The sequence below is a fragment of the Halteromyces radiatus genome, assembly GCF_025201355.1.
Source record: "Halteromyces radiatus strain CBS 162.75 chromosome Unknown BX664scaffold_5, whole genome shotgun sequence".
Lineage (NCBI taxonomy): Eukaryota > Fungi > Mucoromycota > Mucoromycetes > Mucorales > Cunninghamellaceae > Halteromyces > Halteromyces radiatus.
The window spans coordinates 1074909-1094826 of NW_026251691.1; the positions used below are offsets into that span (position 1 = coordinate 1074909).

At 32.7% G+C, this 19918-nt stretch overlaps 7 protein-coding genes across 7 annotated transcripts; 5 read left to right on the forward strand and 2 right to left on the reverse strand.

The window, feature by feature from the left end:
* Nucleotides 1-2251: 2251 nt before the first annotated feature.
* Nucleotides 2252-3161, reverse strand: BX664DRAFT_335679 (uncharacterized protein). Its single transcript, XM_051545948.1, has one exon. It carries the CDS (start codon nucleotides 3150-3152, stop codon nucleotides 2358-2360), a length of 795 nt encoding a protein of 264 aa, XP_051399051.1. The 5' UTR covers nucleotides 3153-3161; the 3' UTR covers nucleotides 2252-2357.
* Nucleotides 3162-5106: 1945 nt separating this feature from the next.
* On the reverse strand, nucleotides 5107-7402 carry BX664DRAFT_335680 (uncharacterized protein). The gene is made up of 6 exons (XM_051545949.1): nucleotides 7342-7402; nucleotides 6905-7239; nucleotides 6664-6813; nucleotides 6198-6590; nucleotides 5441-6010; nucleotides 5107-5364 (listed from the first exon to the last, which is right to left on the reverse strand). Exons 1-6 carry the CDS (start codon nucleotides 7388-7390, stop codon nucleotides 5164-5166), a joined length of 1698 nt encoding a protein of 565 aa, XP_051399052.1. The 5' UTR covers nucleotides 7391-7402; the 3' UTR covers nucleotides 5107-5163.
* A 171-nt stretch (nucleotides 7403-7573) lies between these two features.
* On the forward strand, nucleotides 7574-8241 carry BX664DRAFT_335683 (Molybdopterin biosynthesis MoaE). The gene is made up of 2 exons (XM_051545950.1): nucleotides 7574-7743; nucleotides 7831-8241. Exons 1-2 carry the CDS (start codon nucleotides 7614-7616, stop codon nucleotides 8157-8159), a joined length of 459 nt encoding a protein of 152 aa, XP_051399053.1. The 5' UTR covers nucleotides 7574-7613; the 3' UTR covers nucleotides 8160-8241.
* A 1432-nt stretch (nucleotides 8242-9673) lies between these two features.
* BX664DRAFT_251033 (uncharacterized protein) lies at nucleotides 9674-11224 on the forward strand (the record flags this gene model as incomplete). Its single annotated transcript, XM_051540295.1, has 2 exons — nucleotides 9674-10167; nucleotides 10558-11224. Coding segments are annotated over 2 exons (1161 nt in total), but the record flags the coding sequence as incomplete, so codon positions are not given.
* Nucleotides 11225-12413: 1189 nt separating this feature from the next.
* BX664DRAFT_156829 (uncharacterized protein) lies at nucleotides 12414-12975 on the forward strand. The gene is made up of 2 exons (XM_051539918.1): nucleotides 12414-12549; nucleotides 12657-12975. Exons 1-2 carry the CDS (start codon nucleotides 12530-12532, stop codon nucleotides 12955-12957), a joined length of 321 nt encoding a protein of 106 aa, XP_051399055.1. The 5' UTR covers nucleotides 12414-12529; the 3' UTR covers nucleotides 12958-12975.
* An 807-nt stretch (nucleotides 12976-13782) lies between these two features.
* Nucleotides 13783-16406, forward strand: BX664DRAFT_282297 (uncharacterized protein). Its single transcript, XM_051541560.1, has 9 exons — nucleotides 13783-14397; nucleotides 14539-14649; nucleotides 14702-14816; nucleotides 14890-15045; nucleotides 15129-15431; nucleotides 15497-15604; nucleotides 15679-15803; nucleotides 15872-16037; nucleotides 16135-16406. The coding sequence occupies exons 1-9, from the start codon at nucleotides 14180-14182 to the stop codon at nucleotides 16219-16221; spliced, it is 1389 nt and encodes a 462-aa protein (XP_051399056.1). The 5' UTR covers nucleotides 13783-14179; the 3' UTR covers nucleotides 16222-16406.
* A 978-nt stretch (nucleotides 16407-17384) lies between these two features.
* BX664DRAFT_335691 (uncharacterized protein) lies at nucleotides 17385-19821 on the forward strand. The gene is made up of 7 exons (XM_051545951.1): nucleotides 17385-18134; nucleotides 18214-18309; nucleotides 18376-18509; nucleotides 18587-18626; nucleotides 18702-18905; nucleotides 18987-19067; nucleotides 19131-19821. Exons 1-7 carry the CDS (start codon nucleotides 17403-17405, stop codon nucleotides 19785-19787), a joined length of 1944 nt encoding a protein of 647 aa, XP_051399057.1. The 5' UTR covers nucleotides 17385-17402; the 3' UTR covers nucleotides 19788-19821.
* The last annotated feature ends 97 nt before the right edge of the window (nucleotides 19822-19918 follow it).

Here is a 19918-nt window from a genome sequence, read left to right on the forward strand (position 1 = left end):
CTTTTTTTTTTCTTCTCCTTTTTCTTCTTCTTCTTATTATTATGGTTGTATGCTTATGCCTACTTTATGTCAATGTATCTTTTTTTCCCTTTAAGATCGAGGATGTACGATATTAATATATGATCGATCCCCCCCTTTTTTTTTTATTATTTTCCTGGTCTATCATTTCCCCCTTTTTCTCTATCAAAAAAAGAAAAAAAAGAAAACTCTGAACGGAAGATCCTGCCCGTAAATTATCCTTTTTCCCGAAAGGAATCTTTTCGTTTATTGTTATTACTGTTATTACTGTTGTGTTCATCACTCCTTTTCTTGCGAGGGGGGTAGGTAGGTGTCGTTCAGCAAAAAAAAAAAAAAAAAAAAAAAACCTGGGGTTTAGTAGATTGCTTTTGAATGTTCTCAACTAAGATATTTCATTTCCATCATGATAAAATGATTTCTTTTTTCTTATTGTCATCAAAAGCAGATGGCTTGATAATAAGAAAACACATAATGATGTGCGACATCTCGTTTCTAGTTCTTGATCTTCATATCTTTCTGTTCATCGTAACAATCCTATATGATTAGTCATGTGATGATCATTCATGATAAAGAGGAATCGTTCTTTTGCATACCTCAACTGACTTTTAATGAGATGCCTTGACAAGGATGAATGGTTTTTTTTTTTTTTTTTTTTTTGGTTGAAAGTAAAGGAGAACTTTCTTCCCTGAGATGTGGAGCGAAATAGGAGAGAGAGAGAGAGAGGAAAAGATCTTCCAAGAAAATCATAACTATAGCAACATATATGTATTCTTGTCTATGTAATGATGTTTGATGGTATAATGGATGATAGCCGATTGGATGACGAATGATGATAATTAAAATAGACAACAGTAAGAAGCGTTTTTTTTTTTTTTTGTTGAAACACGACAAGTTGTTATGTGTTATTATTATTATTATGATTATTATCATTTCTTGTTGTAACAATTGAAAATAAATCATTCTCATTCTGTTATGGTGTTCCATGAACAATGATCAAGTGCTTACCCCAATCAATAATTTACCGCTTTCACCCTTAAAAAAAGTGATTACAACAAGGTTCAATTTTGTTTTGTTTTTTTTTTTACAAGATCGAACTTAATATATCATCCTCACGCTTTAATCATCACCTCCCTATCACAAAAAAAAAAAAAAAAAAAAAAAAAAAAAAAAAAAAAGGTAGCATCCTTCTTTTTTTTCTCAGACAACATAGACATACATGTATACTATATATCGTTCCATCATCCCCATCTTTCGAAGTTTATTTTAACCACCGCCACGATCACTGGAGTATTGTCATTGAGTTCTTGTTGGTAAAGTTTCCTTCTGATATTCTAAAAGAGAGGAACCGATACAATGGTACTTGATAGTCTCATTTATATTATTAATTACAATATTTGTTCATATTCTTTTTTTCTTTTATGTAAATGAGATGGATATAGGCATGTAAAAGACGTGAAGTGATGAGAAATAGTATGTGCTCGTGCACCATGATGGATCGACTCAACCTTTTTTTTTTTTTTAATGTGTTGAATCAGAGAAAAAAAAAACATTTCTGTCAGATTCGAGTAAATGGATGAGGAGAAAAGGGGAAGGAGGGAGTGATCATGAGGAGAATTAGAGGGAAATCAAACAATGCACTAGCATTACCTTTTTTTTTTTGGGAAATAAAGAAAGAGAAAGGGGTGAGAGGAAGTAGATGAATTGAATCTCGTTATCAAAAAGAGGGAAAACAAACATGTGGTTGATGTTGATGAAAAAGAAAAAAAAAAAGAAGAAAACAAACAACCAAGCGTATCATTTACCTACCTTTTTTTTTATATGACTATTGTTTGCAACATTACTGCTCTACTATTACATACGCATATGCATTTATCTTTTATAAAACAAAAAAAAAATATCAGTCATGTGAAGGTCGCTTATTGATAGAAAAGATAGAAAACACGAGGGACTTTATTCTAGGTTGAAAATAAGGGTCCTTTACTTGCTATTTCCTTGCATACTCCTCTTTCTCCAACATAAAAAAAAAAAAGTATAAGACAACGGAAGCACTATGAGATAATCTATTTTTAAGATAATTTGCTTTATTAGTATATAAGTAAAATAGAAGATGATGAAGATGATGAAAATGATAATGATGATATTCGAAAATAAACGATTGAATAAGAATATAGAAAGGTATAAAAGATATGAACTAAACTGATCAATAAAATAAAAAAAAAAAGAAAATAGAAGAATCAAACAATAGAAAACTATGATACACCGATAAACATAATGAAGTTTCACAAAAGGAATAAGAATATAAGCATGTGTAAATATATATATATATATATATATAAGAACTAATAGAGAAGTAATGAATGAATGGAAGGTAAAGTAGGACGTTGATGATAATAATCTTGAGTTTTCATGGAGGGTGATGCTGATGGTGAAGCTAAAGTATGTGTAGGACCAGTGGAAAACGGAGTAGTTGGAGTAGTCGGGATTGATTCTATTGTTTTGTTTGTTATATGATAATTCGAGGAGCAAGAAGAAGAAGAAGATATTGACGACGAAGTAGAGGAAGACGAAGTAGAGGAAGACAAGGGAGGATAAGTAATGTTACATTCCACTGGCTGAGGTTTGTTTCCTTGATTAGAAGAGCGATAGGTGGAATGACATGAACCAAATAAAGGAGATACTGACGTTCGAGGAGTCAGACGAAGAATATCGTTTGCTGGAGATGGTGTGTTGAAGGAGTAATCTGTAGAGGTACAGGTAGATAACGCTGGACTAGGTGGTAAAGGAATAGTTGCTTGTTGTTGTTGTTGTTGTTGTTGTTGTTGGTAATGATAATGTTGACGACGCGCAATGCCTTCTGAAGGTGGTGATAAAGGAGTATGAGGAGGTCTTCGAAATAAAATATCCTTTCTTTCATAACGACGTGATCCTGTTGATGTATGTGTACGTGAATGTCTTGTGAGTTCATCCGATCTTGAAAACCTTTTTCCACAACCAGGGTAAGTACAAGAATGAGGCTTTTCACCAGTATGAGTTCGGATATGTCGAGTTCTATGTTCCAATCGAAAGAATGCTTTGGAGCACATAGTACATTTGTACCTTCGTTGCACAGAGGAGTTTGTTTTTCGTTGCATCATAAAAAAAAAAAAAAAAAAAAAAAAAGACGGAAGAATGACAGTTTGTATCAATACAATGAATGAGAAAGGTAATGATAGGAAACAATAAGGAATAAATGAATAGAAAAGTAAAGAAAATAATAATAATAATAAAAATAATAAATATGAAAGAAAGAGAAAGAAAGAAGGGAAAAAAAAGTGAAAGATCAAAAAAATTTTTTTTGAATTCCCTCTTTTATAAGGATTTTTTTTTTATGCTGTGTCAGAAAAAAGCAGGTCTGCCAAAGCGGCGTAAAGATCATTTTTTATACTGAACTACCGATTGCCAATCCTTACCTTTTTCTACAAGTCAATTTTTTCCCACTTTTTTTTTTTCCTCTTTCTCCCCCCTTTCTCTCCTTACGACGACAATTGTAAAAACTAAAAAAGCACTCCTCTTTTTTTTTTTTTGTGCTCCCTCCTCCCTAGCCCCTAGATCACTACCACCCATAAAGAAACGAGACCCTGAATTTCCTTTTTTAGTTTAATAAAGATCCCGGCTTTAATTATTTCTTTTGATTTTTGGGAACAGTCAATCATCCAACTTATCAGTGCATTTTATCTATTCTTTATTCCTTTCCGGGAGAAAAATAGTATAAAATCCTATTGATTCATATGACCCATCATTTAACTCCCAATGAATGTTTCATACTCTTATATTTTTTTCTTTTCTTTTCTTTTCTTTTTTTTTTTTTTTTTTCTAAAAAAACAGATAATAACAGAAAATGAATGGTAGATTATCATCTGATATTTTATATTCATGAGTGTCAAAGAAGGATAAATAAAGAAAAAAAAAAGAGAGAGAGAGAGATATCCTTCATTTATCCCGCCTTTTTCTTTTTCTTAACCATTATGTATGTGTGTGGATGTGTCGCTTATTTTGGAAAAAAAAAGAAAAAGAAGGGGGGATGGAGGGAGGAAAGAAAAAACTGTGATGATGATTGTTTGGATGAAGTGTTTACTACTTGCACCAATCCTTCCTTCTTTAGGTAACGACTACAGCTAAAATATCATCATATCCTCAATCCACTCCCCGGGTTGATTAAATTAAATGGGCTTGTGATGGATTAAGGAAAATCAATTGAAAATAACCTTTTTTTTTTCAATTTCAATGCAGGGTTCTCTATTTTAATTTTCCATGTAGAGATATAAAAAAAAGGTACATTTTTGTGTGATACTGATGCTATTGCCGCTGCTGATGATGATGACAAAGATGATGGTGGTGATGCTTTATACAAGATTCTTTATAGATGGATAGTTTTTTTTTTTTTTTTTTTTTTTTTTTTTTTTTTGATGATGTCTATAATGACAATTTACGATAATAACAAGAAAAAAAAAAAGAGGAGAGAAAAGGGATCTTTCTTCTTTTCGCGAACATCAATCATAAACATCGTCGACATTACTTTATGTATATTGTCACTTGATGATTACTATAATCACCTTTATTCCATATGTATAAGTATGTGCTCTGTATGCTTCTTCATGCGTATACCTTTTAAATTCTAGGTTCATTTTTTTGATCATTATCTATTGGTTTACGTAATAATAATAAAAAAAAAAGAGAAGTAACCTTATATCAAGGAGACAACACGAGTCGATGGCAAGCGAGGAGTTATATGTAAATGTAGACAAATGTAGATATGTAGCCTTCTTTTGTTATATATTTGGATATATATGAATGTAATTAACTGGTAAGGAGCGTTTGAAAAGTGCGTTGTATTATATTTTTCTTATTAACAAAAAGAGTGGTCATTGCACTAGGTCCTCTACTACATCCTTTTTTTTTTTTTTTCTTGGCATTGGGGTATCCATGTCAACAATGTTCATATAATCCAACCTGTCAACTCCAAAAAAAAAAAAAAAAATCTAAACGTTAATTTATACCTATCCAGAAATGTAATATGATAATATAATTTCTTTTTTTTATTCGAGATGCAAAAAAAAAAAAAAAAAAAAGGTAAAACTAAGAGGCGACAGTAATCTATCATCTAATCTAAGGAGTACATCTGCCAGTGAATCGAGGATAAAGAGAACAATCACGTACAGTATGTCTGTTGAGTAACCAAGCAAGGAATCGTTCAACTCCAAGACCATAGCCACCATGAGGACAAGTACCATATTTACGTTGATCGGTATACCAGTAGTAAGGGCTGGGGTCAATACCTTCCCTCTTATAGGCTTCTAACAATTCGTTCTACCACATTAATACAAAGAGAGAGAGAAAGTAAGTACAATTTTTTCCTTCCCTATTCTTTTTTTTTTTCATTTACCATATCGTTCATTCTCATACTACCACCAACAATTTCACCAACGTTAGGCATCAAAACATCTACACTTTCGGTGACTGATGGATCATCACTACATTTTTGCATATAGAATGCTTTGATGTTAGCAGGGAAACGACATAACAAAATAGGACGGTTGATTTTATCGGTCATAGCACGTTCAGGAGCTTCAGGAATATCTTCACCATATTGATAGTAAGAACCATCTTCTTTTTTGATATCATTGTCCTTGAGGTATTTGATAGCATCGGCATAGTTCATACGCAAAAAGGGTCTAGCAGGAGGTTGGAAAGTAGGGTTAAGTTGTTCAATCAATTTGCGAGTAGGTTCATGGGCCATGACACGATCGATAACATCACACACCAAATCTTCAATGTTGTCCAACATATCTTCAAAAGTTAAAAAGGCCATTTCAGCTTCCAAGTGAGAATATTCAGACAAGTGACGACGAGTATGTGATTTTTCTGCACGATAAGATTCAGCAAGAGAGAATACATCACCGAGAGATGGAAGACAAGTTTCAAGATAAAGTTGAGATGATTGAGTCAAGTAAGCCTATAATATATATATCCATCCGTGCACACATGAATAAAAACAAATAACAAATAATAATAATAATAATAATAATAATAATAATAATATTAGTATATGATTATTAAGTAAAATCAGAATATATCTCCCTCTTTTTTTTTTTTTTTCTTTATCCCTTATTTCTTCTTTCCTTTCTCCCCCCTTAACTTACAGTTTCACCATAGTAGTTGAATTCAAAAAGTGTTGCTCCGCCTTCTACTTGAGTTTGTACCATACAAGGGGGAGTAACTTCAGTATAACCACGAGATTCATAATGAGCACGGAAAGCTTTGATCACTTCAGCACGTGCCTTGAAAACAGCAGCAGAAGTTTCACCACGGAGCACCAAGTGTCGGTTATCCAGTAAATAGGAGGGATCAGCATCGGTAGTTACCTTGCTGTTGAAAGCTTCATCACCATCAGGAGCCTTACCAACCAATTCCCAATAATCCACCACCAATTCATGGTTATCAGGTGCTTTTTTGCCTTCAGGAAGAGCATTGATCACACCATAAACAGTAATAGTTGATTCAGTAGTTAAAGTAATGGCATCAAAAGTGTGACACTATATAGAATAAATAAAGATTAATTAATAAATATCCTTCTTTTTTTTTATTATTATTATTATTCTCCTTTACCAATTCACCAGTAAGGACACATTGCAAGAAACCAGAACCATCACGAAGAATTACAAACATCATATCTTTGCCTTGTACACGAAGACGATGAACCCAACCAGAAACCTTGACACGTTTTCCTCGAGAATCAGTACTTTGACGAATTTTAATCTTTTTTTTTTTTTTTTAAAAAAGGAAACAATTGTATGAGAATAAATATCTTATTTCTGATCTACATTTTTCTTTTTTTGTTTGTGTTTACCTTTTCAGCCTTGGGTAAAGAAGTATCTTGAGTCAAGACAATTGATTTGGCACGTTCTAAAGCCTTGGCTTCTTCTTCATGTTTCTTTTTGAGTTCTTCTTCCAGTTTTTGTTTTTGTTCTTCTTGCTTTTTGAGTTTGCGTTGATGTTCTAATAAAGACTTTTTGGCCTTCTTGAGTGCGGCTCCAGAGATATCTTTATAGCCTTCTTCATCTTTTTTAATAACAATCTTGATGTTTTCACCATGTTTTTCGAGAGCCTTTAAAGGAGTTTTCATAGGAGACGTTTCAGTGCCGGTACCTTCGTCTGACCCAGCCACTTCGTCCACATATACAGCTATTAAAAAAAAAAAGAATGAGATTATTAATGAATTACATACCAAAAAAAAGTATATGAGATAAGTATTCAAATGAAAAAGAGGATAAAGTTGATACATACTTTCTACAATAGATAGCTTTTCAGTTGCTTGAGCAATTATTGAAGCCATTTGGATTTTTTTTTTCTTTTTTGAAAAAAGGAAAGAAAGAAAAAAGGGATGACCTGTTTTTTTTTTTTTATTTCCAAAAAAAAAGATGATTCATTGTGACCGTATTTTCCATTTCCGGTAATTGGCTAGTCATTCTCCGTCAGGGCAACTCAATATTTGTTTCTCTTATATGTTTGTTTCTTACTATTCCTCATTATTGGTCAACAAATACTATTTCTTTTGGATGAATCGAACTATCATTAACATTACTGAAGAACCTATACCAAGTTTGGATTTTATTACTCAGCAAGTTCAAGATGATGGAGCTGGAGCTATAAGTACTTTTTCAGGTACTACACGAAATACTTTTCAAGGTAAAAGAAGGAGAAGAAGAAGAAGTAGAAGAGAGTACTATTCGTTATATGCATATTATATGATCTTTTATTATTATTGTTTGATAGGAAAACGTGTTATACAGTTAGAATATCAAGCATATGAAGGAATGACATACAAAGTATTAAACTCCATTGTTAATGAATCACGACAACGGTGGCAAATACAACATATTGCGATATATCATAGAACAGGAATTGTACCAGTAGGATATACAAGCGTTGTAGTAGCGACTAGTTCAGTACATCGTGGTGATGCTATCCATGCAACACAATATCTGATTGATGAATTGAAAGCCCGGTGTCCAATCTGGAAAAAAGAAGTATATGAAGATGGAAGTGAATGGAAAGGATCATGTAATGGATGTCAATCAAATATGAATTATTTAGATTCCTAGTTATATCTCATTCAATAAAATAATGTACTTTATGAAAAACATCATTTAATAAAAGTGAGAATAAAAAATTGGCTCAAATTTATTGGATCTACGTAATTCACATTCCGGTTTTTGAAAAGAAGAAATGGAAAATCATTTAGTGTGATGATCAACTAAATATTATTTGTATATGTGCACTTACCAAAAAAAAAAAAAAAGATCCAAACAACAAGGAAGAACGCACGGAAACGAGGAAAATGGGAGAAGCAGGAATCAATATTCTGTCGCGTGTGATCAGGTGAACGGAAAGAAGAAGACACCAAGAAGGAAGCAGCCAAAAAGAGCAAATGATTTTTTTTTTTTTTGATTTTGTAGAAGAAAGAAAGAGAAGATAAAAACGTGTCTTTTATATTGTTTTTTTTTTTCCTCCAATCAAATAATGATGATTATTCTATTAAATCAAATCAATGATCCAATCATTATATGTCATAAAATAGCATATAGAATATAGAATTCATAAAATAAAATTAAAAGACTACTTGTAAGAGATCATCTTTAGTTTTTTATTAAGAGCATAATAATGGATCACGGTTAAATTATTAAGAAGGGCGAGAATTCATTTTTATTATGAATCGGTGTTTGATTAAAATACGACTCAAAATTGGGGTTCTCCATCTTTTTTTTTTTTTTTTTTTTTTCTTTCTCTTTCTTTTCTATTGTACAATATATATTCAAAAAAGTTATATTTAAAAAGATATAATCCTATATCAAAACTCTATTTTGTTGTTATTGTTGACTCAGGCTTCAAATCCTCCCTTCCTATCCTCTTCTTCTTTTTCTTCTTCTTGGTCCTTTCATCTGTAAGTCTTTTGTTATTCATATAGTTCCTTTTTTATTGACTTGCTCTCTTTTCTTATACTTCATCCTTTTCATCTAGTAGGTAATGATTGAAAAGAAAAAACAAAAACAAAACAAAACCAAAATGAATAATTACTCTATTTAACCTTCCTTTTTTTTTTTTTCTGATTGTAGGAAGTCCCTATCCCCTTGCCACTCGTTACCTTTAGACCATGACACCAACAGAACACCCTACTCTTTCAGTCACCTCTCCTATCATCAAGTCTCCTGATGTTGAAGCTTTGAAAAACACAAGATTATCCAACTCTTATACGTATGTACATTGAATATCTATATATTCTATTAACGACACGCTAACTTTTTTTTTTTTTTTTTTTTTTTATGTAAGTGGCGATATGTATGGACAATACAACTCTTCTACTCATATGATGGTTAATAATACTCCTGTTCCTGGTGTTCAGAATAACAATACTATATATTCTTCTTCAACATACAATCAATATAACAACGGTCCACATCATCAATCTGCTATTTTACCTTCTCCACCATTCATACATAGTAATCTTGGTTCACCGTCACCATCCGTTACAGCTGCATATTCAACTCATCCTCAACATTATTCTAATCCATCCACACTTCCTTTATCATCACCTCAATCTCAACATGCCACTCATCCAACTATGCGTACCGTTTATTTAGGAAATATGGCACCTGATACTCAAGTTTCAGATATCTTGGATCAAGTACGTTCTGGTGTTATCGAAATTGTACGTCCTTTACCAGAAAAGAACTGTATCTTTCTCACTTTTGTTGATGCTACTGCTGCTGCTCATTTTTGTCATGAATTCTCAAGTCGTCCTTTTAATATCAATGGCGTAGAACTCAAAATTGGATGGGGAAAACCAAGTACTTTACCTACCAATATTCGTCTTGCTTTACAAAATGGTGCCAGTCGAAATGTATTTTTGGGTTCTTTAGATGAAACTGTGAATGAAGATGTGATTCGTGAAGATTTGAAACGCTTTGGTACTGTTGAACATGTCCGACTGATTCGTGAAAAGAATATCGCCTTTGTCCATTTTTTGTCTATTGCCAATGCTATCAAATGTGTTACCAGCTTACCAACTGAAGGGGAATGGCAAAATCGTCGGGTCTACTACGGAAAGGATCGGTGTTGCCAAATTATCAACACTGTACAATCTCATCCAGCCATCTCAACACCAACTGCTTTATATACAGGCACCTCCACCATTCCTACTGTTTCGTCCTCACCTTACCCACCACCTCACCATTATCATTCTCATTCATCACATCATCAACCTATTCATGTTCAACATACATATCAAGTTCGTTATTCACCTACAATCGCATATGATCCTTATCTCGGCACCACTATGGAAACCTATCCTGGAGCAGTAGCAACTGCACCGCCACCACCACCACCACCACCACCTGCTTCATCATCGACAACTCAAACAATTCCAACAGTGACGTCTATAACAGGTATTCCAGCTCATCGTCCATCAACAACTGTACCTCCGTTACAACAATCATCAACAAGAACATCTACACCATCATCTCATCATCCTCATCTTCAAATTCATCCTAATCAAACAGCAACACTCATACCAGCTTTAACATCTGTACATGGAGATATGACTATTTATCATCCTCATCCGACAAACAATGGTGGGAATGGCTTAACTGGTGTGGCAAATCGTACAATATATTTAGGCAACATTCATCCAGATACAACATGTGAAGAAATATGTAATGTCATTCGAGGAGGTATACTTAGTCAAATTAGATACATGGTGGACAAACATATTGCGTTTATTGCGTTTGTGGATCCTGTTTTGGCCCTTCATTTTTATACTCAAGCAAGTTATCATGGTATTGTTATCAAAAGTCGACGACTCAAGATTGGTTGGGGCAAACCTTCCAGTTTACCAGGAGCTGTCATTCAAGCTGTACAAAATGGTGGCTCTCGCAATGTATACCTTGGGAATATGGATGATAGCATGACGGAAGAAAAACTTAAGCAAGATTTTTCTGAGTATGGGGATATTGAATTGGTCAACACTCTCAAGGAAAAGAACTGTGCTTTTGTCAACTTTACAAGTATTGCTGCTGCTATGCGTGCTATTGAAGGGATACGGACAAAGGAAGAATACAAACGATTCAGAATCAATTATGGAAAGGATCGTTGTGGCAATCCACCTCGATCTTTACAACAGCAACAACAACATCATCTTCAACAACAACAACATCAACAACAACAACTACAACATCAACAACAACAACATCATCATCATCAACAACAACCGCATCAACCATCTTCCTCTACGCCTACTGGTGTTGTGTTACCAACAATATCATCTACATCCTCAGTTGACGGTCTGGCCACCTCTTCCAACATCAGTAGCGTTCTACAAAAAGATTCAGATTTGTTACTAATGGATACTTCAGATTCGCCTGGATTAGAAATGATGGATCCTGCTACAGTCGCTGCTGCCGCTACTGTTGCTTTCACTAATACGAATGGTCTTCCAGTTGCTCCTCCTCTACCTGACCTGATAACACCTACTTCTGCTTTACAATTACAAAACACTGACGTGGATGACCGGATCAAATCCAATGGTGTTTTGAATTCAGTTCTTGATTCCTAGTGTAAGTTGAAATAGAAAAATATGGACATCAAGATTATTCATTCTTTATTATTAATATTAATATTATTATTGTTGTTGTAGAGAAAAAAAAAAAAAACCAAACATGTAATGATAAATGGATGGATGAATATGAAGGAAAATGTAGAACGTGTTGACCTTTTTTTTTTTTAACTTTGATACACGTATGCTTATAGATTAGTACTTGTTTGATGTCCTATTTTGTCACTTGGTTTATATTCTGGTTCTCTTTATTATCATTTATTTTACTTTATTATATCTTATTATTTATACTTTACATATCTTTATTCTTATTATTCTTTACAGTAGATTTTTTTTTTCTTACAAAAAAAGAAAAAACCCAAAAACCCAAAAAACAAAAAATTCCTAACCCGCTTTAATAAAAAATCATTTGAATCAAAAAAAAAAAAAAAAAAATTCATCATCTACAACCAGATTAATTGGTTTATTCATTGGAAACATTCTTAACATATTTTATAAAAACGGATCATAATGTCAAAAAAAAAGAAAGAAAGAAGATTTACCGCTTAATTTATTTATTCGACTATATATATATATATTAAGGATGATCAACTTAAAATAGTTTGCAAGTACATATAGGTGATATGATCTTCTTTTGTACTCAATCTCCAAAAACATGTCTTACCAAAATGATACAGTTGTTTTGAGATACCGATGGTGTACAAAAAAAAAAAAAAAAAAAGAAGGAACGACCCCTTTTTCTCTCAGTTTTTTTTTTCTTTCTCTCTTTTTTCCTTTTCATTTGTTTTTTTCTTCTTTTTATTATTATTAATATTATTATTATTATTGAAAAAGAAAACAACTGAAAAGATCATTCTTTATACCATGAAATCAGACCAAAAAAAGTAAGAAACACGTATTATTGATTTTATCGATTAGAAAAAAAAATTATATAATATGTTTATTTATGGTTTTATTTTTATTTTTTTATTTTTATATTATATTTATATAGATCCAGGAGGAGACCAGATCTAAATAGTCAATTGGATGCTACTGGGCAAGCAACTCATAGCAATACTGCAGCATTGATCAATCAATTAATGGAACAAACTTATCCTCCTACACGTTGTCCATGTTGCCATCATCAAGGAAATACACGTACAGAAACTGAAGCTCATTATCGACAACATCATAAAGGAGAATCAGGTTATGTTTGTATGGACAAGACTTGTGTACAACGTTATTCAAGTAGACCTGGACTTCAATATCATTTACGTGCTTCTCATAGTTTTTCAAAAAGCAAGGATAAGTAAGTAATAATAATAATAAATAAATAATAATAATAATAATTATATTTTTTTTAACTGATTATGATTTACTATAGTATTATTATTACAACAACCAAGGTAAAAGGAACACAACAACAAACAGTATACAAACTCGATGATAAAATGACAAGACAATTGATGGCTCATTATGATGCATTGCAATGTCCTGGTTGTCACGCGCGGTTTGAAAAGAAGACTCAAACGTTGGTTCATATTAACACAGTACATCCAAAATCAAAATTATTTGAATGCTTTATTGATGATTGTCAACATGAAACTGGATTTGGATCATTACAAGCATTAACATATCATTTATCAAGGCATGCAACAAAAGAATAGATCTTTTATGGATGATTCTCTCTTATTATTAGTTTAGTTTTATTATTTTGTTATAATATCAATGTAAATAAAAAAAAAAGATTTTTTTTTTTTTTTAGATTTCCGAGGTCGGACATGTTCATGTCCTATTGTTTTCCCTTCTATTTTTTTTTTCCCTTACATCTCAGCCCCTCTATCCTTTTTTCCAAGTTTTGACTTTTTTCCTTTTTTCTTCTTCTTCCTTTTTTTTTTTCTTTTTTCTTTTTTCTTTTTTTCTTTTTCTTTTTATAATCTGATCAAGTGTTGTACTTCTTTTTTGTGTGTGTTTGTGTGTTGTGAATAGATTTCCAAAAAAAGGAATCTTCTTTTTGTTGTGATTTTATTTTATCTTCTATTTATTATTATTATGCTACCGTTAGCTTGTGCAACACAAACATTACATGAAAAAGTAGAGGGGGGCGGATTACTTTCAACCTCTCTTTCTTCTACAGAACAACAACAACATAAACCTATCATTCACCATCCTACTGAACAACATACAGATGATATCAGCTCATTAACTACTTCCTGTTTTCAAGAACTCTCCGACCTGACCAAAACAACTACTATCACTACAACCTCTACGACTTCTTCCTATTCTTTTGAACTTCCTCAAGAAGAAAAGAGTTTGAATAAACCTTCTACAACAACCAGGTCCACTCAAACTACTGATCCTTCTTCTACTATTCAACAACCTTCTCCCCCTGCAGTTTCCAACAGAAAAAAGAAGAAACTACCGAAACATCCTATTTGCATTGATACCAATGACGGAATACGACAAACAACAACAAGTAATACAACTACAAGTACAAATACACCCGTATGGTCACCCTTTCATCGTTCTCCATCCATGATATCTAGTGGTGCTGTTGCATCTACCTCGGCAGCTCGTATTGATCTTGGAAACCTCAGTGATGAAGAAGAAGCCGTTTTGGAAGCGGAAATTGCTGCTCGACGTGCAGCTAGACGATCAAGACGAAGAAAACATTATGCTGATACAGATGATGAAGATGATCATGTACAAATTGGAACTCGTGTAGCTGAAGGACATCGAAACTATCAATTGATGTAAGTATTTTTTTTTTTGGATAAAAAAAAAAAAAGGGGAAGTCTCTCTCTCTTTTTTTTTTTTTTTCTCTCCTTCTTGCATATTGATGTGAAATGATGGTGATCTTTGACTTTTTTTTTTTTTTTTTTTTTTTTTTTTAGGTATGATATGCTGACTGGTATTAGAATTGCTGTAGGAAGAGTTTCCGCCAAAATGCGACGAGATCCTAATCCGGATGACTTTACAGCTGCTCACAAGTTGGTTTTTGATGTGTAAGTAGTTTTTTATTGAATATATTCGATGCTAACATTTTTATTTTGTTAGTACTGGCAATGAATTGACTCCAGGGGTGAAATACGATTTCAAATTCAAGGATTATGCTCCATGGGTGTTTCGGAATCTTCGTGAAATCTTTCATATTGATGCTGCTGATTATTTGGTAAATCATATATTAACTTCATAAAAAAAATACTCACTCTTTTTTTTTTTTATTGATAATCTTTGATCAATAGATGTCTTTGACCCACAAATATATACTTTCTGAACTTGGATCTCCTGGAAAAAGTGGTAGTTTCTTCTATTATTCTCGGGATTATCGTTTTATTATCAAAACCATTCATCGCTCAGAACATGTGTTTATGCGGAAAATTCTTATGGATTACTATGATGTAAGTATAAGAATGACGTGCTTGATAAGAATGACGTGCTTGATAAGTTTCTAACTATTTGAATCCCACTTTTTTTTTTATAGCATGTACGACGAAATCCAAACACTCTTTTATGTCGAATTTATGGACTTCATCGGATCAAATTACCTCGAGGTAGAAAAATACATTTTGTTGTTATGGGTAATGTATTTCCATCCAACAAGAATGTACATGAAACTTATGATTTGAAAGGATCTACATTTGGAAGACTTACTACCGATGATGAAATCAATAAAAATCCTTATGCTGTCATGAAGGATCTTAACTGGATCAAACGGAAAAAGAAGTTGGAATTAGGCCCTGAAAAACGAAATCTATTCTTAACTCAACTTCAAAAGGATGTGGCGGTAAGAAAGAAAAAAAAGGATGTGCTTCAAACAGATATTTATATTAATTTGTTTTTCTGGTTTAGGTATTAACCAAGTTGAATATCATGGATTATAGTTTATTGATTGGAATTCACGGGATCGAAAAGGGAAATGATGAACGTTATCGAGATCAACATCTTCAGCTGATAGAGGTTAGGAAATGGGAAATAATCAAAAATAGATTATATCATTCACTTATACTTCTTTGATGTTAATATAATATTAGACTCGTGGACTTGGATTAGAGCGACAATTATCTAAACAACAAAAATTCAAGCCAGTCAAAAAGTATACAACAAATCCAATTCCATTGGTAGCAACTTCTCAATTAGCAACAAATCCATCAGAAGAGTAAAGTGATTCTATATGAATATTATTCTGTATGCTTATTCATCTTTTCTTTTTTAATGGTCAAGTAGAAGACGACATTGTATATTTTATGCTGATAACGGTGGGTTTCAAAGTAGTGATCGTCATGATCAAGATTCTGATCTACTTTACTTTATTGGTGTCATCGATATACTTACTCCTTATAATTTTATGAAGAAATCAGAACACATATGGAAAAGTATCACTCAAGATAAGGTAAAAAAAAAAAAAAAAAATCAAGGAAAAAAGAAAGACATTGTTACATATATATATGATATTAATATCTTTTTTTTCTTTTCTTCTTACTATTTAGAATACGATTTCATCTGTTCCACCAAAAGTTTATGGTCAACGGTTTTTGGAATTTATGGAAAATGCTGTCAGAAACCATCACTTTTGATTATTTATATATTTCTTTTTTATCGTTTATCCATTTTACATATCTTTTATATTGTATATATATATATCCTCACACACATCTACTCTATCCATTCATTTATTTACACGATTTACCTTTATACATATCTAGACATTACATTTACAATAAAAAGCATCCTTTCTGGAATTCAACATTTTAGCTTCCAGGCACAACTATTTTATCATACATTTTCAGAGGCATTGATCCCAGTTGGCCAGTTTTGAAATGACGTTGTACAGGTTCAATTTCATTGGTCCAGATTGATTTCTCTCAAACTCAGTACTCAAAAATAAAGAAAAACAAAGTTCAAGAGTTATTTTATACTAAAGAGAATATTAAAATATAAAACGAGTCGGCTAAAAGTAAATAAACATATTATATATTAGTTAGTTTCATTACATTTATATATCAATAATATCTATGAAATAACAAACATCATTACGGGATCTACGAACCCCCATTCCGGTGTTTGAAAAGAAGAAATGGAAAAATGGTTAGTGTGACGATCAACTAAATAGTATATGTGCATTGACCAAAAAAAAAAAAAAAAAAAAAAAAAAAACCTATGGCTCTAAGGCACGGTCGCCACGCATCAACCCATCCGGAATGTGCGCGACACAAAAGGGATAGTATAAATATCATAATGGTAAAAAAAAAAAAAAAGATCCAAACAACAAGGAAGAAAGACAGAGAGACGCACGGAAACGAGGAAAATGGGAGAAACAGGAATCAATATTTTGATCAGGTGAACGGAAAGAAGAAGACACCAAGAAGGAAGCAGCCAAAAAGAGCAAATGATTTTTTTTTTTGATTTTGTAGAAGAAAGAAAGAGAAAATAAAAAAAAGTGTCTTTTGTATTGTTTTTTTTTCCTCCAGTCACATTGAGACTATCAAATAATGATGATTATTCTATTAAATTAAATTAATCATTCATCATTCAGCCACTATATGTCATAAAATAGCATATAGAATTCGTATCTCATAAAATAAAATAAGCTAAAGATCAAGTATTGCGAAGTGACGGAGATCGAAATGGCAACACTGTTATCGCAAATGTTTCAATCGTCACACGCTTACAAAAATCGGTTGCAACCCTTTTTTTATTTTTTTTTTTATTTCTCTTCTTTTCTTTGTCTTTTCCTAAACATCGATATATATTTTCAATGGGCGGTATATTCAATACAGGAAGACCACAATTTAAAGGTCGTGGACGTGGTATGTCTACTCAAAGACCAGGCATGGCTCAATACCAACAACAGCAACAACAACAACAACAGCAACAAGCTATTCCTTATAATGATTTTCAACTCTTGTCTTGTGCTCGAGGAGGAAGCAAAACAAATTTGATTGACTTTAAGGATGCTCATAACAATATCAATATGGCAGATTTCTCACGACCAGTCAAACTTCATCGAAAAGAGTCCAGCTATGCTTATTACCAACGAATGCAAAGACAAGGTTTTCGAAATTATGGCAATGATTCTCTCAATAATAATAACAATAATAATAATAATAATCATTCAACTGCGGCAACATCTACCAGTACTTTATCTACAGACAATGCTGATGCCTCGACACTTACAAAAACAGATACCAATGGAACAAGTACTCCCAATACAACAAACAATACTCAACAACGTTATGAAAAATATCAACAAGGACCAAAAACAGGTGCTGATACATCACTGATTGCACCCATGGGTGGAGCTACTCGAAACAAACAAATGCTTTTCAAGAAACGAACAAGACAGATTTATTTAGCCAAGGAGGATACAAGGGAATTGAAAGAACAAGAACATCGACCATGGATCCTAGAAGACTTTACTGGTACCAATAGTTTCACTGGTACTTTGGAAGGTGGTCAACGATCTGACTATGTATTATTTGTTTTAACGGTAAGGGATATTTATTTATTATCATTCATATTTTTTATTGACTTTATATTATATATATATAAATTTTGATGATATTTAGGAAAATGGATTCAAAGTAGTTCCTCTTGATAGATGGTATAAATTCCAACGAAAACGGCACATACGTACTTTAACTGCGGATGAAGTGGAAGAACAGGTATAAATATACATATAGAATACTCAAGATTACTCATAGTGACTAACATTTTTATTGATATATTAGTTGAAAAAGGAACGAAAACAAGCCAAACATGATAGCAATCGATGGATGATGTTGAAAAGGGATGAAGAGGACTTGGGTGATAGATCATCCTCACCAAAATCAAGACTCAAAATTGTGGATACCGGTGAATCAAGGTAATAAAAAGAATATACATGACTTTTTTTTTTTTTTTTTTTTTTTTTTTAATTCACCTCACGAATATAATGAATAGACGTGCGACCTCTGATGATGAAGGTGGTGGAAAACGACATGTAAGTCATTAATAGATATAAACTCGTACAAAGGGAGGGGATACTTATAATTTTTTTTTTTTTTTTTGTTCTTAGGATTCCGATATTGATGATCTTGATTTCGATGATGTATTTCAAGACGATGAAGAAGGAGGCAATGATCATGAAATGGAAGATGAAGATATCAAGGATGGCAAGGAACGTATCAAGAAAGAACACAAAGGATTTGCACCTCAACAAGAAGATGGTGATGATGAACAAAATCATTTTGAAGAATCCAAGCTGACATTTGAAGGAAAGGTATATATATATTTATGACATTCAAGAAAATGATGATATGATGATTTACTTTATATTAATTTATTACATTCTATTTATTAGCAAATGCGGAAATTGGTTCGAGATTTAGAGAAGAACCGTGCCTATGAAAGTGATGAAGATAAGGATCCATATGCCACAAGTGTAAGTGAAATTGATATTTGATGATTGTATATTATTGGAATAGGACTGATATATTATATATAGGAAGAAGAACTTGAATCAGATTTGGATGACGAAGAAGAAGGATCTGACAAGGAAGGAAAGGATAAGGAGAAACAGCAACAACAACAACAACAACAACAACAACAACTTGAAGATGGCATCAAATCAACAACTACTCTCAAGAAAAAGACACCTGTCGCCAAACCTGGTATGAGGAAAACAATCAAGAAGAAAGAAGGTTTATCACGACCTATTGGACGACCTGGATCACCCTCAGTCAAACGAGAAACTTCTCCTCCTAGGTCTTTATCTTCTGGTCGTAGTGGTAGCACAAGTCCCATGGAATCCAGTCCTTCCCCACCAGGCTCAACAGAAATTGGAGTTGTAGGCAAGAAACGAAAAGTGGATGATCATGAACACCGTACCGGCAAACAGCATCGTGTGACATCACCTCGTCATTCATCACCAGCCTCCAATCACCCAGATGATGCCAGTTTGATTACTGAAGAAGAAGTAGTGGAAACTCTCCGTGGACGTACCATGTCAACCAAGGACTTTTTGATGCGCTTCCGAAAACGAATCAAGAAAAACGAACGTAACAGAGATGTCATCACTACCTTATTGAAACGTGTGGCAAGGCATAATGTGACAAGTGATCCTAGTGTCAAGATGTTGGAATTGAAACCGGAATTGGCCTAAAATGCATTTTTTCTATTTAATATCTATTGTTACCTTTTTTTTTTTTTTTTTTTTTTTTTAAAAATACGAAATAAAAATCATAATTTATATATAAATGAATGATAAGAAAAAAAGAAGAGAGAAGGACCAGA

What these genes read in the sequence shown, in the direction of transcription:
- BX664DRAFT_156829 (XM_051539918.1), top strand. Translation starts at nt 12,530, where the DNA reads ATGAAATCAGACCAAAAAAA. An exon ending in ATGAAATCAGACCAAAAAAA is followed by an intron (nt 12,550 to 12,656) that starts GTAAGAAACACG and finishes ATATTTATATAG; the next exon opens with ATCCAGGAGGAGACCAGATC.
- BX664DRAFT_282297 (XM_051541560.1), top strand. Translation starts at nt 14,180, where the DNA reads ATGATATCTAGTGGTGCTGTTGCATCTACCTCGGCAGCTCGTATTGAT. An exon ending in CACAAGTTGGTTTTTGATGT is followed by an intron (nt 14,650 to 14,701) that starts GTAAGTAGTTTT and finishes TTATTTTGTTAG; the next exon opens with TACTGGCAATGAATTGACTC. An exon ending in TTGATGCTGCTGATTATTTG is followed by an intron (nt 14,817 to 14,889) that starts GTAAATCATATA and finishes TTTGATCAATAG; the next exon opens with ATGTCTTTGACCCACAAATA.
- BX664DRAFT_335691 (XM_051545951.1), top strand. Translation starts at nt 17,403, where the DNA reads ATGGGCGGTATATTCAATACAGGAAGACCACAATTTAAAGGTCGTGGA. An exon ending in CGGATGAAGTGGAAGAACAG is followed by an intron (nt 18,310 to 18,375) that starts GTATAAATATAC and finishes TTGATATATTAG; the next exon opens with TTGAAAAAGGAACGAAAACA. An exon ending in GTGGATACCGGTGAATCAAG is followed by an intron (nt 18,510 to 18,586) that starts GTAATAAAAAGA and finishes TATAATGAATAG; the next exon opens with ACGTGCGACCTCTGATGATG.
- BX664DRAFT_335683 (XM_051545950.1), top strand. Translation starts at nt 7,614, where the DNA reads ATGAATCGAACTATCATTAACATTACTGAAGAACCTATACCAAGTTTG. An exon ending in TACACGAAATACTTTTCAAG is followed by an intron (nt 7,744 to 7,830) that starts GTAAAAGAAGGA and finishes ATTGTTTGATAG; the next exon opens with GAAAACGTGTTATACAGTTA.
- BX664DRAFT_335679 (XM_051545948.1), bottom strand. Translation starts at nt 3,152, where the DNA reads ATGATGCAACGAAAAACAAACTCCTCTGTGCAACGAAGGTACAAATGT.
- BX664DRAFT_335680 (XM_051545949.1), bottom strand. Translation starts at nt 7,390, where the DNA reads ATGGCTTCAATAATTGCTCAAGCAACTGAAAAGCTATCTATTGTAGAA. An exon ending in AAAGCTATCTATTGTAGAAA is followed by an intron (nt 7,240 to 7,341) that starts GTATGTATCAAC and finishes TTTTTTTAATAG; the next exon opens with CTGTATATGTGGACGAAGTG. An exon ending in CTTTACCCAAGGCTGAAAAG is followed by an intron (nt 6,814 to 6,904) that starts GTAAACACAAAC and finishes AAAAAAAAAAAG; the next exon opens with ATTAAAATTCGTCAAAGTAC.